We start from the raw sequence: 15369 nt of genomic DNA, 5'->3' as shown, positions 1-15369 counted from the left end.
CTTTAAACTCCTGTATGGTTCAGATTATACCCAAGTCTGCTGAGACGATCTCCAGAGACCAGACAGGCTGTAAACATGTTGATTTGTACATGTGAACATGGAGGTCTGCGGGGACGCACTCTAGTGGACATCAGAGGAACTGCAGGGTTTGGATTCGACCCGATCAATAATCCATTCATAGATTCACAATATTATGAGTTTAAAAAAACATCCTGAAACATTTATTATAATATGTCTGAGTGGTTTGATCGATAAAACTTTCAGATCAACGTCTTTGTTCAACATCAATAAAGACTTTAACTGTTTTATCACCTGCACCTTTATTTTGTAGTCTGTACTTCCTGTCTGTCTGCAGCTGTGTGTAACCTGACAGCTGATCACCAGTCTGCAGACTCAGCTCTGTATTTCATGTTTCAGGTGTTTCAGGTGTTTCAGGTGTGTGTGTGTTCACTTTGTGTCACAGTGTCTCAGTGTTGGTCTGATCTGATCTCAAAGCTCCAGATCTGATCTGAGACAAGCTCACACACGCTGCGGGGAACAGGAAGTGTGTCACAGCTGGACTCAGGCCTGAAGCAAAACAAACAGGATCAGACACACCCCTCCTCACATTTCACTCTGTGCATCCTCCATTCTTTTCATTGCCTCCTCCCTCCTTAGCTCCTCCCACCTTGAGCTGAGAGAGGAGGAGACAAGGAGGAGAGAGGAGGGAGGAGACGAGGCGGCAGGTAACAGACAGAATCAGTTTGTCTCCATGTGGACACTGTCTCCAGCAGAGGGAGACAAAGTTCTGATCATGACTCAGATCATCAGCACCAGGTTGAAATACACCACACTGATCTCAGGTCTGATTTCACTTTGATCTCAGTCTGATTTCAGGTCTGATCTTACTTTGATATCAGTCTGATTTCAGGTCTGATTTCAGATCTGATCTCACTCTGATCTCAGTCTGATTTCAGGTCTGATCTTACTTTGATCTCAGTCTGATTTCAGGTCTGATTTCAGGTCTGATCTTACTTTGATATCAGTCTGATTTCAGGTCTGATTTCAGGTCTGATCTTACTTTGATATCAGTCTGATTTCAGATCTGATCTCACTTTGATCTCAGTCTGATCTCAGGAACCAGGATCACAGTGAAACTAAAATCAGTATCAGTAGACTCAGAGAGAACTGAACACATCACATCTTCAGTCAGTTATCAAACAGACGTTAACGAGCTGCTGCTTCATGAAACTCATTAATTTCATTTCTAATGTTAAAGATCATAAAATCAGCATGTAGGAAACTGTCATGGGCAGCCCACTCTGACATCTCTCCACTTAGTGCATGTATAGGTCAGGTTGTGCATGTGTGTGTTCGGACCTGTGTGTAATTGACAAACAGAGTGAAAAATTGAATTTCCCCTCGGGGATTAATAAAGTATATAAAATTAAATTAAAAAAATTAAAAATTAAGTCATGTTTCATTGGATGACTGTCATGTGTTTTAAGAGGTTTTTAAGAGGTTTTTACACCTAAAAGTTCTGTAAAGTGCAGAAAATCTGTTAAATCATAAAGATTACAATCCACAAATGTTTCCTTTACAGTCCTCAATCAATCAATTTTATTTTTAAAGCCCAATACCACAAATAACAATTTGGAGGCCTTACAGCATACGACATCCCTCTGTCCTTTGGACCGTCACAGCAGATAAGATCTTCTCTGGAAACAGCTCTGAGATAATTCATCCAGAACACGCCCAGAATACAGTTTATCATCATTATTATTATTATTATTATTATTATTATTATTAATTCTACTATTGATAATATTATTATCATTAATATTACTGCAATTGTTGTGGTGCAGCTCATCAGTTTGGTGAAATGTGTCAGAGTGAGATCTCTCCATAATTTACTCCTCTCTGTGGCAGATGTGGAGCGCATGCGCACACTCCACGCCCACCGCAGTGAAACCGGAAGTGCTGAGTGAGTCATCTGTGCCCAGAGAGGATCTGTGAGCTCCTCCATCATCACTGTTTCTGTGTGAGGCAGCAGCTCCGGAGCTTTCAGCCATTTTCTCCTCAGCCTCCTCTCAGTCCGGATCCTCAGGGTGTGAACCGGCTCCGTGTCCGACCCGGGTCTGACTGCAGGTGTGAACGGACCGGCCGGGACCCGGGTTACCTTCCTCCATCAGCTCCACATGTGACAGCGGTGATGCAGACAGCTCGTGGACTCAACACCGACAACACACCGGTACATTCATCCGGTCATTCCTGTCTGTCCTCTGTCCTCCTCCCTCTGTCCTCTGTCCATCTGTCCCTCTGTTCCTCTGTCCTGTCTCTCTGTCCTCTGTTCCTCTGTTCTCCTCCCTCCCCCCTCTGTCCTGTCTCTCTGTCCTCCTGTCTTCTGACCTCCTGTCCTCCTGTCCCTCTGTCCTCTGTTCCTCTGTCCTCCTGTCCTCTGTCCTCCCCCCTCTGTCCTCCTGTCCCTCTGTCCTCTGTTCCTCTGTCCTCCTCCCCCTGTCCTCTGTCCTCCTCCCTCCCCCCTCTGTCCTCCTCTCTCTGTCCTCCTCCTGTCTGTCTTCCTGTTTATCCTCTGTCCTCTCTCTATCATCCCCCCTCTGTCCTCTGTCCTCCTCTCTCTATCCTCCCCCCTCTGTCCTCTGTCCTCCTCTCCTCACCTCTCCTGTCTTCTCACCTCACCTCTCCTCACCTCACTTGTCTCCTCTCCTCTCCTCTCCTCTCATGTCTTCTCACCTCACCTCACCTCTCCTCTCTTCTCCTCTCCTCTCCTCTTCTGTCTCCTCACCTCACCTCTCTTCTCCTCTCCTCTCCTCTCCTCTCCTGTCTCCTCACCTCACCTCTCTTCTCCTCTCCTCTCCTCTCCTCTCCTGTCTTCTCTCCTCACCTCACCTCACCTGTATTCTCACCTCACCTCTCCTCACTTGTCTCCTCACCTCTCCTCACCTGTATTCTCACCTCATCTCTCCTCACTTGTCTCCTCACCTCTCCTCACCTGTATTCTCACCTCACCTCACCTCACCTCTCCTCTCTTCTCATCTTCTCTCCTCTCCTCTCCTGTCTCCTCACCTCACCTCTCCTCTCTTCTCCTCTCCTCTCCTGTCTTCTCTCCTCACTTCACCTGTATTCTCACCTAACCTCTTCTCACCTGTCTCCTCTCCTCTCCTGTCTCCTCACCTCACCTCTCCTCTCTTCTCTTCTCCTCTCCTCTCCTGTCTTCTCTCCTCACCTCACCTGTATTCTCACCTCACCTCTCCTCACCTGTCTCCTCACCTGTCTCCTCACCTCTCCTCACCTCACCTCTCCTCTCTTCTCCTCTCCTCTCCTCTCCTGTCTCCTCACCTCTCCTCTCTTCTCTTCTCCTCTCCTCTCCTCACCTGTCTCTCAGCTCAGATCAGGGTGCAGTGCACTGATTTCCTGTTTCATGGTTCACTGAGCATCACTTAATATCAGATAAAGTATAAATGTATTAATCAGTGTCTCATCAGTTAAAGGAGCAGTCCCACATTTATTTATGACAGATATCATATATATTAGAACCTGATCAGTACTGGATTATTTGGCCTATTATTTGACTTCAGTGCTGACGTCTTATTTTGAAAACTTGCATAAAAACAGCAGTGGTGGTGGCACAGTGCTGCAGAGGTTAGTATCGTCACCTCACAGTACGAGCGCTCATGGTCTGAACTCCTTTGTGGAGTTAGCATGTTCTCCCCGTGTCAGCGTGGGTTTCCTCCAGGTGCTCCGACATGTTCTCCCCGTGTCAGCGTGGGTTTCCTCCGGGTGCTCCGACATGTTATCCCCGTGTCAGCGTGGGTTTCCTCCGGGTGCTCTGACATGTTCTCCCCGTGTCAGCGTGGGTTTCCTCCAGGTGCTCCGACATATTCTCCCCGTGTCAGCGTGGGTTTCCTCCGGGTGCTCCAACATGTTCTCCCCGTGTCAGCGTGGGTTTCCTCCAGGTGCTCCGACATGTTCTCCCCGTGTCAGCGTGGGTTTCCTTGGGGACTGCTGTCTGACGGCTCTGTAGCACCCACTAGTGGCGGGTGGCTGCATGACAGTTAAGCAGCCTTGTACATGGATAAAACACTAATTGGTTTAACCGACTAGTATTTATGGTGCCGACTAGTGAGGGGGCGGACTTTTAATCATTTAGACGTCTAATCACCCTCATCCCAAGTTAACATTAATCACAATTCTAAACAACATAAACCAAAGTTTTCTGGCTGTTTCAGTTATTAAAAACACTTCAGTCCTCATCATGGTACTGGATCTATATTTCACACCTATACTGTGTGTTGGCAGGAGGACTCTGTCTGCTCTGTGAAATGAGACGCAGCTTCGTCCAGCATAAACGAGGCGTGTATCTCTCAGTTTCTGGGATGCTTCTGAAACTCCCTGCAGGCGTCTGATGAGGTCTAACGGACTGTGTGAAGAGGCTGAGGTCAGGTCGACCTGTCAGACCTGAACTCTGCTGAGCGAGCTTTTCTAGTCTGATTAATGTTCCCTCTTTAAACCCTCAGCCTGTGGATGAATGGATGGATGAATGAATGGATGGATGGCTTTACTCCAAATCTCAGGTATAGTTAAGGTGTTTTTAACCCTTATATATCTATGAAGCCGTGCATTGAGCTCATGTAAAAGACACAGTGATAACAAACAGGTGCAGCATGTGTTTCCTGTCTGTCGAGTCAGAGAAGAAGAGAAGGGGGTTAGAGGTCGTGAATGTGGTCGAGCAGGATGTTTGAGAGACGGCTGTGACACACCTGAAACCTGGCCTCGTCCTGCTCCCAGCGGTCACAGCTAATCACTGTTCACTATGATCAGTTATTTAATCAATAAACAAACACTCCTGTGTGATGATGTCATAATGGCAGCGCCCCCTGCAGGCTGCTCTCATCATGACAGCGTGGAACCATTTCATGATGACAGCAGCTCTTAAAGGGTTAATTAGTCACAAACATTGATGACATGTGACCTGTAGGAACCAAAGATCCTCTCATAGTCAGAGAACTCACTCTGATCAACATGTCAGATATACATATGATCAGTTTTCCTCCGTTAACGTCAGAGACAGGAAGCAGGTGAATATTTAATAAAAGCAGTTTGTCTGGAGCGTCAGTAGTGCATAGTGCCGGCGCCCCATGATTAGAGGGGATGCCTCGCTGCAGCGGTCCTGAGTTGGACTCCGGTTTGCAACCCTTTGCTGCATGTCGTCCCCCCACTCTCTCTCTCACCAACATCTTCTCTCCTTTAAAAACCAAGAATACAGTTAGAAACAGAACCATGACCTTCAGCTGTTTAAATCTGAGCTGAAGTTATAAAATCAATCTGATGATTGATTCATCGTTAAAGTGACTTTTGTAGCTGTATTGTAGCTTTCTGACGTTTCATTGATCAGGAGATGAATCAGATCAATAATCTGCAAATGAACCGATGACTATTTTGTTGTTTGTTCATGAATCAGATCCACATTCAGAGTAGATATAAGCAAAGTGCTTGAACAGTAAACAACATAAATAGGGAGGATGTGAACAAACAATCACGAGTCTTCGTCTCTCTGCCGTCCTGCTCTCCTGCTTGGATGCACCTGTTGCCGTGGCAACATCCTCCACGCCGGGTGTAGCAGACGGTGGTGATGACGAATCGGAGCTGTGTGTTTTTCAGTTGTTGGAACGTGGCGAGGAGTGGGAGGTCATCTTCTCTTTTCTTCTTCTCTCTGTTGTTTAGAGTGGATGACTCACAGGACTGTTAGCTACTGGTTACCATGGTAACTGTGGACCAAACTGAAGGACAACAGGCGTGATGATGATGATGATGATGGTGATAATGAGGGTCTGACTGTTAGCATTAGCTGCCGTGCTAACTGGAAGTTCTTAAAGGAGCTTTTCGCTGAGTTCTGTGTGTGATGGCTCAGAGAGCTGACATCCTGTTGTTCTGTTTGTCTCCCTGCAGTGAAGCATCATGGGAGGTGGCAGATGGAGGAGCCGGCCGTGGGCCGACCAGAGCCTGTGACACACACACATACACACACACACACACAAATCATGGAACAAGGCTTCAGCTTAAACACGCTGGTGAGTGTACTTTGTGTGTGTGTCTCTGTATGTTTATGTGCGTGGTGTAGATAAACAAGGACATGTGAGACCTTCAAATTAAAAGCCCAGATCATGTTAAAGTTAAGTACATATTTCTAAACAAGAAAATGCAATATTAAAACTTAAATTCAGATTTGAATTCCACATTTTCTCTGCAGACGTTGTTTCAAGGACACAAAGACTTTTTACATTGTGTGTCTGTCGTTTGTCTGTCGTTGGATTTGATTTGATTTCACTCATGGGTGCAGATCCCGGGGGGGACGGGGGGGACATGCCCCCCCCCAAATTCTGAAAAACACAAATTGTCCCCCCCAATTCTAAATAGCTTAAATGATTGAAATTGAACAAATATATACAGTAGTCCTATATACTGGGAGAAAGGGAAGATGATGAGGAGAAATAGGAATCCGTGAGAGGCGAGAGATGAGAACATGAGTGGACATAACATGCCTGAGACCCTGAAACTAGAAGTAGCATTAACTAACAGCGAAGCAGTGAAAAGGAGGGTGATGGCTGGTTCCATGTACTACTGGCTGTTTAATAGAAATAAACAGTAAAGGTAAGCATATGATTCTCTTTGTAGTGCTTTTTGAATGACTTGGTGATGGTGATGAACCTCTATGAAATCGTGAAATATGCTGGCAATCTCAAGCGCTCTGTGGGCATGATTTGCACGTGTGCAATTAAAAAAAAATCACAACTGATTGTGTCCCCCCCAAACTTGTCATCAGATCTGCACCCATGATTTCACTTTATTATCAAAAACAAATGTTGTGTTTCAGGACGTAGACTGTTTTACAGAAACATTTAACCAAACTACAGAAAACACCACAGACAGTTCAGACATGATGAGTGATCATAAAACTCTGATTAAATTAGGAAAATAATAAAGAATAAAATAAATAAATGAAACATGAGAAATATTAAAACTGTGATTTGTAATTTATAAATGTTTCACTTCTTTACTTTTCATGTCCTGTTTTTATTTCCCTCCTCCGTTCATGTTCTGCTCTCTGTCTTTTTGTCCTCTCTGTCATTAGTGTGACTGATTCATGTTTCCGTCCTCGTCTGTGTCTGCGTCCATCATGTCTCTGCTGTGTCTTCTGTTCTGAGCCGGGAGCTCAGAGAACAGACGAGTGTTTATACTCCGCTCATGTTAATGAGCTGCGTAACAAACGCTGCATTCAGGCTCTCTGCAGGGACGGTAAATCTCAGCTTCCTGTCTGAGAGCCCAGTTCAGCTCAGCTGTCAGATGTTAACGAGATGTTTGATGATCATCGTTAATATCAGGACACGTTACTGACGCTCGTCTGAGGACTGAACAGGAAACTGACTGAGACCTGTTGGTGGAATGTCCCTTTAAATCATCAGTCTGAAGTTGTGTAGAGTTCAGCCTGTAGGGGGCGTCGGCTACATCATGCAGAGGTCAGCCTGTAGGGGGCACTGACTGGTTCCTGTTTATTTATCTCCATCAAAGACGTATTCTTAGAAAGGTAAATGGTAAACCTGACTCTGACTTCCTGTGCTGCAGAAGAAGCTGGCGGCAGAGCCAGACTACACCGATGTGTCGCTGACGGCGGCGGAGCGAGTGCGGGCGCTAGGGAAGATGGGATGCAGCGTGGAGATCAATGAGGACATCGCACCGAGGCGCTACTTCCGCTCTGGCGTGGAGATGGAGCGCATGGCGGCGGTCTACTTGGAGGAGGGCAGCCTGGAGAACGCCTACGTCCTCTACACCAAGTTCATCACGTGAGCGACATCACGACACGCCGCCATCACAGCTTCTTGTTTATGCTGATGTTTGTTTACAGTAGGAATTGTGTGTTCAGTCTGTTTGTAGAGAAGCTGCCGACGCACAGAGACTACCAGCAATGCAGCGTCCCAGAGAAACAGCTCATCATGAAGGTAATGATTATTGATTATTAGTAACCAGGAGGTGTGTGCAAACACCTGCAGCTACAGTTACCTGTGGCCAGCACCAGCAGTAGTGGCATTAGCATTAGCGTTAGCAGTCGTAGTTTAGTATTAGCAGTTGTAGTAATTGTAAAAGTTGTAGTAGTGGTAGTAGCAAAAGCTTTAGCATTAGCATTACCGTTAGCAGTATTGTTAGCATTAGCATTAGTAATTCTGTCTGTGTCTTTGTGTTTACAGAAACTTCAGGAAGTTGCGTTTCCTCGTAAAGACGAGTTGAAGAAACGTCTTCAGGAGAAATACAGCAGGGAACACACCGAGTACCTCAGAGCACAGGTGTGTGTGTGTGTGTGTGTGTGTGTGTTGTCCAATCAGATTGCATCATGTGTTTGATTGACAGTTCATCTGATTGGATGATTCAGTTAACTTGACATGATTTAGTTTAAATCGTTCTAAAATAAAAACAGCGAGAACGTTGAATCTTTCTGCAGCAGGAAGTTCAGATTTCTGTCTTCTCTGTCATCACCGTGTACAGTTGTGATGACATCATCTCACTGTGCTACCAGAGGCGGAGCATCTCTACTGCAGATTTTAAAGTGCCCTGACACCGCTTTTAAAAGATGGTGGTCAGAGGAAGTCAAACAATCACCCAGCAGACCTGATCATGTGACTTCCTATTCCCTCAGAGCCAGGCGGCAGCGGTGGTGGTGGATGGGTGTAGCCAGCAGCTGCAGAGACTCTCCCTATTGGGTGAGGACAGGAGGCGGTACGTGCTGTTGGAGGAGGAGCGTCAGCGTGTCGCCGCCCTGCGACGCATGCAGATTGAATCAGAACAGTTTCGTTACTTCGAGGACCAGCTGAGGCGTCAGGAACTGGCCAATAGGAGAGGAGAGGAGGCGGGGCTGAAGGTGAGCTGAGGCAGCAGAGTCGTATGAATACTGTGTGTGTGTGTGTGTGTGTGTGTGTGTCAGCAGTGGTACGACAGGATGTGGTCGTATGTTTCTGATGTGTTTGTCCTGCAGGTTCAGACCAAAGTGCCTGAAGTGACAGATGGCTCCTGTCTGTCCCAGCAACCAATCAGAGACAGTGTTCGATCCCAGGGGGCGGATCCTAACCGGAACAGACCGCTAGCTCCTATCAGCCAACCAGCCGCCACGCTGGCTGGAGTACACAGTGAGTACACACACACACACACACACACACACACACACAAAGCAGGTCTGTTAATCATGTGTGTTCCTGTGTGCGTTTGTTTCATGCGTGTGTGCAGCCCACAGGGTGGAGGGTCTGCGGCGGGTGGTGGTTCCCAGAGATCTGACATATCGTTTCCTCCTGCTGGCCGACTCCAACACCGCCAGAGGAATAGAGACATGTGGAGTCCTCTGTGGACAACTGGTGAGGCCGCTTCCTGTTTGCAGCTGATGATGTCATCGATTACTGCTCTCTGATGTCACTGACTGTGTGTCATCCGCAGACGCACAACGAGTTCCTGCTGACTCACGTGGTCATCCCCAAACAGTCGGCCGGGCCGGATTTCTGTGACATGGAGAACGTGGAGGAACTCTTCAGTTTCCAGGACCAACAGAACCTGCTGACGCTCGGCTGGATTCATGTACGACTACACGCTAAACACACACTGTAAACACACACGCTAAACTCACAAGGTGTAAACACAGGCTAAATAAATGTTAAACATGCTAAAAACACTTCAAACACATGCCTAACACACACTAAATACACTTTAGACACACCTAAAATCACATGTTAAAGACACGCTAAAAACAGTGAAACACGTGCTAATCACATGCTAAATACCACCTTAATCACACACTAGACATGCTAAAAACACGCTAAACACATGCTAAAAACGTGCCAAACACATGTTCCAAACACATTAAACACAAACACGCTAAACAGGTGTTAAACACATGATATAAACACATGAAACACAGGCTGAACACACGCTAAATACACATGTCAAACACCCAAAAAACACATAAAACCTGTTAAATACAGCATGTAAAACACACATTAAACATGCAAAAAATACATTAAACACAGGCTTAATACATATGGTAGACACACACTAAACACGTTCTACACATGCTTAACATACTAAATACATTTAAACACATGTAACATGCTAAAAACATGCTAAACACACGTTTTAAAAAACACGTTTAAAAGCATATCCTAAACTCAAACATCCTAAATAGGTGTTTAACACACATTAAACACAGGTAAAACACACAGTTAAAATAAAAACATTAAACACACACTTAACACCAATGTTAAACGCATGCTAAATACATGTTAAACACACTCTTAAAACATGTTACACACATTGATTGACGAGTTGATTATTCGACTTACTGCTGTCAGGTGTGAGTCCTCACAATGTGATATAAACCAGAGACATGTGACATTCAAATGTACAGTCGAACCTGGGAGGTCCCCACAGTGTGAGTATGTGATGAAGTGTGGGGTCCTCACAATGTTAGTAAACTGTCAACTGTGTCCTCACAATGTGATATAAATCAGGTTCACACAGACCATATCATTACAGCTCCACCCATGAGGTCCCCACAGTGTGAGTGGGCGGTCAGGTTTTTGTCCCTACAGTGTGATATAAACCACAGATACACAAACACACCCACCCAGAAAACACACACTCAGAAAAATGACCTCGTTGTACTTTTTCTTTCCTTCATTTGCATGATCAAATATCACCATGGCAACAGTGCCTGAGAGGAGAGGGGGAGGGACAGAGATAGGAGGACACGGACACGAGGTCTCACTCTGTCTTTCTGACAGATAGACAGACAGAGGTCTCACCTCACTAGACAGACTGTGTCCTCAGTGGACAGTCATGTCTGTGTCCTCACAGCGACAGTGGATAGTCATGTCTGTGTCCTCACAGCGACAGTGGACAGTCATATCTGTGTCCTCACAGTGGACAGTGGACAGTCATGTCTGTGTCCTCACAGCGACAGTGGACAGTCATGTCTGTGTCCTCACAGCGACAGTGGATAGTCATGTCTGTGTCCTCACAGCGACAGTGGACAGTCATGTCTGTGTCCTCACAGCGACAGTGGACAGTCATATCTGTGTCCTCACAGTGGACAGTGGACAGTCATGTCTGTGTCCTCACAGCGACAGTGGACAGTCATGTCTGTGTCCTCACAGTGACAGTGGACAGTCATATCTGTGTCCTCACAGTGACAGTGGACAGTCATATCTGTGTCCTCACAGTGGACAGTCATGTCTGTGTCCTCACAGCGACAGTGGACAGTCATGTCTGTGTCCTCACAGTGACAGTGGACAGTCATATCTGTGTCCTCACAGCGACAGTGGACAGTCATATCTGTGTCCTCACAGTGACAGTGGACAGTCATATCTGTGTCCTCACAGCGACAGTCGTATCTGTGTCCTCACAGTGACAGTCATGTTTGTGTCCTCACAGTGGACAGTCATATCTGTGTCCTCACAGTGACAGTGGACAGTCATATCTGTGTCCTCACAGCGACAGTCGTATCTGTGTCCTCACAGTGACAGTCATGTTTGTGTCCTCACAGTGGACAGTCATATCTGTGTCCTCACAGTGACAGTGGACAGTCATATCTGTGTCCTCACAGCGACAGTCATATCTGTGTCCTCACAGCGACAGTCATGTCTGTGTCCTCACAGTGGACAGTCATGTCTGTGTCCTCACAGTGACAGTGGACATTCACGTCCTCAGAGCGTCCTCAGGGTAATGACATGTTGACGATGATGTTTCTCTGTGTTCAGACTCATCCCACTCAGACGGCCTTCCTCTCCAGTGTCGACCTTCACACTCACTGTTCTTATCAGCTGATGCTGCCGGAGGCCGTTGCCATCGTCTGCGCCCCCAAACACAACGAGTAGGTCCCACACACACACACACGCACACCCACACACACACACACACACACACACACAGTAACATATAGTCTCTCATGATGTCACATTAACTCCTCCCCCTCTCTGTCTGTCAGCACCGGTGTGTTCAGGCTGAGCGGTCCGGGGATGTCGGAAGTTTCCGGCTGCAGACTCAAAGGTTTCCATCCTCACTCCAAGGATCCTCCTCTCTTCACTGTGAGCAACTTCCTGTTTCCTTTGTCCTCCGTCAGGAGCCGACCGCCGCTGATCATCATCAATATCAACATGTTCGATCAATATGTCTAAATGATCAACACGTCTAAAACCACCAATAATAATCTGAGTCACACCGTCAGGTCTGACATCACATTCGCCGAGTGCCAGGTGACTTTCTCTTTAGGAGTAAATCTCAGAGAGTTGGCCGCCGCTGCCGCTGTTGGTTAACAAGTCGTGTGATATTGCGTCGCAATAAGGTGTCATTTACAGTCGTATTTCTGTCTGTGTCTGTCTGTCGAGTGCACTCTGCAAAGTTTGTCTAAAAAGGAGAACTTTTTTTTTCCTTTGTTAAAAAACGTCCGTCGTCACTTTGTTGTTCCATCACTGCAACATGTTTAATAACTCGATGTTAAAATCAGAACGATGTCCTGTTCATTTCTTCAGAGGAAGATATTATTAACGTCACAGTATTCTCCTGCAGCAGGTCCACGTGTTACTCTGAAGACTGAAGTTTATTTACAGCAGTTTATTTTAATAATTAAATACTAAAGTCAAACCCAACACACACGCATAATAATATGAATTTATATTATAATAACTTAATAACTGATTCCTGTGTTCAGTGTCTGTCGGCTGTTTAATGTTCGGTGTCAGTGTTCATATTAAAACAGACAGACCGGAGCTGTGACACCAATATATACGATTTAATATTTGTTTATTTATGTGAGTCACATCATCATCGCGATATTAAACGGTGTTATCACACACCTCTCACCGCCCAGCAATGGACCACTGAATGTTTGAGTCTATAGAGACGTCTCTGACTCTGTATACACGCAGACTTAACAGTCCCAGTGTTATTAGGCTATAAATCAGCACTCACTGAATAACTGCTGTCCAATCAGATCGCTCGGTCAGACCTACCTGTCGTATAGAGGTCCATGAAAACAAAACAAACTGAAGCAACGGAACCGAACCAGAGACGATCGACCTGTGGGGGACAGTCACTAAATGTTGTACTGTTTCTTTAAATATTAAAATGAGCTGACTCATACAGGTGACCTGTCACTGACTCCGCCCCCTCTGTGTCTGTGTGTCCCTCTCAGGTGTGTAAACACGTGGAGGTGAGGGACTCAAAGATCAGCCTGCTGGACCTCAGGTGACAGACAGGAGGCGGCGTTCGTTTTTAATGTCTGAAGAGGAAACTGTGAACACACTGCCACTGTGTGTGTGTGTGTGTGTGTGTGTGTGTATGTGTGCGGGCGTGCATGCGTGTGTGTGTGTTCAGTTTTTTGGGAGTTTTTTGTGAACTTTGTTTTTTGAAGTTTTATTTGAGCCTCTGAAGCAGCTGCTGCCGTACATAGATATGAATCTATATTTTTGCGGTGTCCGTGTGGATCAGTTTCTCCGACCCTGTGTGATGTGACGATGTGTGTTTTAATATTAACAGCAGATATGATGTGTGTGTGACAGCTGAAGTGACAGAGTGCCTTCTCATCAAACACCCACATCACGTCTGAGTCTGTCGTCGACAGCAAAAACATTTATCTGCTCTGTAAATCACCGCTCCTGAAAGTCTGAAGGTAAATGTTCTTTTAGTTCTGGTGCTCTTTGATTACCTGTGGTGTCACACCGGCACGCTTTTGTCCTCTGATGTGTAACGGTGGCGCTCTCTTGTTCTCTGCAAAGTGCAAAGGCGGAGTTATACTTGTGCGTCAGCCCTATGCAGAGCCTACGCCATAGTCTACACCTCTGTGAGCATTTGTACTTGTGCGGTGGTGTGTCTGTGTCACTCTGCAGTTACACCTCCAAACCACTAGTGGGCGGTGGGGTTTCTGTTAAGTGCTGTAAAGTTTAGTTGATTCAAAACACATATTAAACACACATTAAACACACATTAAACATGGCTTAATAGAGACAATTTCAAACACAAGAACACAAATCAGCTTCACTATAACTAGCAGTATTCACAGACAAACACTTGTCTTTATCTGGACACATTTTCCCCACAAATACAACATGCTAACGTTGTTAGCACAAGCCTATGGCATTTTACATCGTAGAAATTAGCCTAGCAGCTAGCAGAGATTTCCTCTGCTCATATTTCAGCCAGGATAAATGACACAGTCAGTGGAGGCTTTATTGTTTCACAGTTTATTGTTTCTTATCTGTGAAATTAAAGTAAATAAAAGCTTTGTTTCCACTGAGGGAAATGGTTTCAGCTTACAGAGACAGACAGGAGGTCTGTGTCACTGTGACGTGTTGTTACATTTCTGGGGTGAGTGTCAGACTACAGCGTAGACTCTGCGTTGACACTGTGGAGCTCTCATTCTCTGATGTCACACGGCGGCACTCACTCATTCTCTGGAGACAGGGACACGCCCCTCCAGCTGCTGAGATGAAACTTCAGATATTTTTATGAAGGAAACATTTTTAAACCACGTCGACATAAATTCAGAGCACAGACGTGATTCAGTTGGATTTTAAATGAACCTGTTTTTATGGGAAATATAATTTAAACATACAGACGCTGACTGTTTTGGGATCAGGTCAGGTGCTGCGCCCCCTACAGGCAGGACCAGGAACTGAACTCTTAACACTGCAGTGTGAACAGAGCAGCTGGATGAGATTCAGTTTGTGCACCAGCAGATGTGTGTGTGTGTGGGTTGTTTTTCAAAATGCCATTTTGTGGTAATAAAACACAAACTGCTGCTCCAACAGAGTCTATGTTCTGTCTCACTGCTTTACAATTAGTTGTTTCAGACATGTGAATTCTGTGTTCCTGCAGGTTTAAATCATCACAGTGTGTTCAGTTCTGTGGGGGCGGGGTTAAAGTAAAGGTCTGGTGCTGTTATTTACATATATATGAGCTGCTTTATAAAAATGCTTTTCCATTAAGTTTTCATTAGCTAGTAACATTAGCCTGATAGTGTTTCACCAGACCTCTGGGAACAGTTGAATTAGTAGGTTGAAAACAGTAGCTTAAGTTTGTTACCGTTAGCCAGTACCATTAGCCTGACGGCATTTTCACAAAACCTCTGGGAGCAGATGACCCAGTAGGTAGAAAATAGTAGTTAAAGTTAGCTAGTATTGTTAGCCTGATAGTGTTTCACCAGACCTCTGACAACGGTAGACCTAGTAGTAGTAGCTAAAGTTAGCCAACGTTAGCTAGTAATGTTAGCTTACCTGTTTTACAGACTTCGGGAAACAGTTGACCTAGTAGGTAGAAAACAGTTGCTAAAGTAAGCTA

General features: G+C 45.6%; 1 protein-coding gene across 1 annotated transcript; it reads left to right on the top strand.

The window, feature by feature from the left end:
* Positions 1–1967: 1967 nt before the first annotated feature.
* stambpl1 (STAM binding protein-like 1) lies at positions 1968–14837 on the top strand. The gene is made up of 12 exons (XM_033610560.2): positions 1968–2230; positions 5950–6071; positions 7624–7841; positions 7922–7997; positions 8244–8339; positions 8690–8911; positions 9026–9176; positions 9274–9398; positions 9478–9615; positions 11793–11905; positions 12020–12119; positions 13226–14837. The coding sequence occupies exons 2-12, from the start codon at positions 5973–5975 to the stop codon at positions 13280–13282; spliced, it is 1395 nt and encodes a 464-aa protein (XP_033466451.1). The 5' UTR covers positions 1968–2230; positions 5950–5972; the 3' UTR covers positions 13283–14837.
* Positions 14838–15369: the final 532 nt, after the last annotated feature.

This window comes from Epinephelus lanceolatus, chromosome 21 (assembly GCF_041903045.1).
Source record: "Epinephelus lanceolatus isolate andai-2023 chromosome 21, ASM4190304v1, whole genome shotgun sequence".
NCBI classification, from domain to species: domain Eukaryota; kingdom Metazoa; phylum Chordata; class Actinopteri; order Perciformes; family Serranidae; genus Epinephelus; species Epinephelus lanceolatus.
This window is presented reverse-complemented; position numbering and strand designations above follow the sequence as displayed.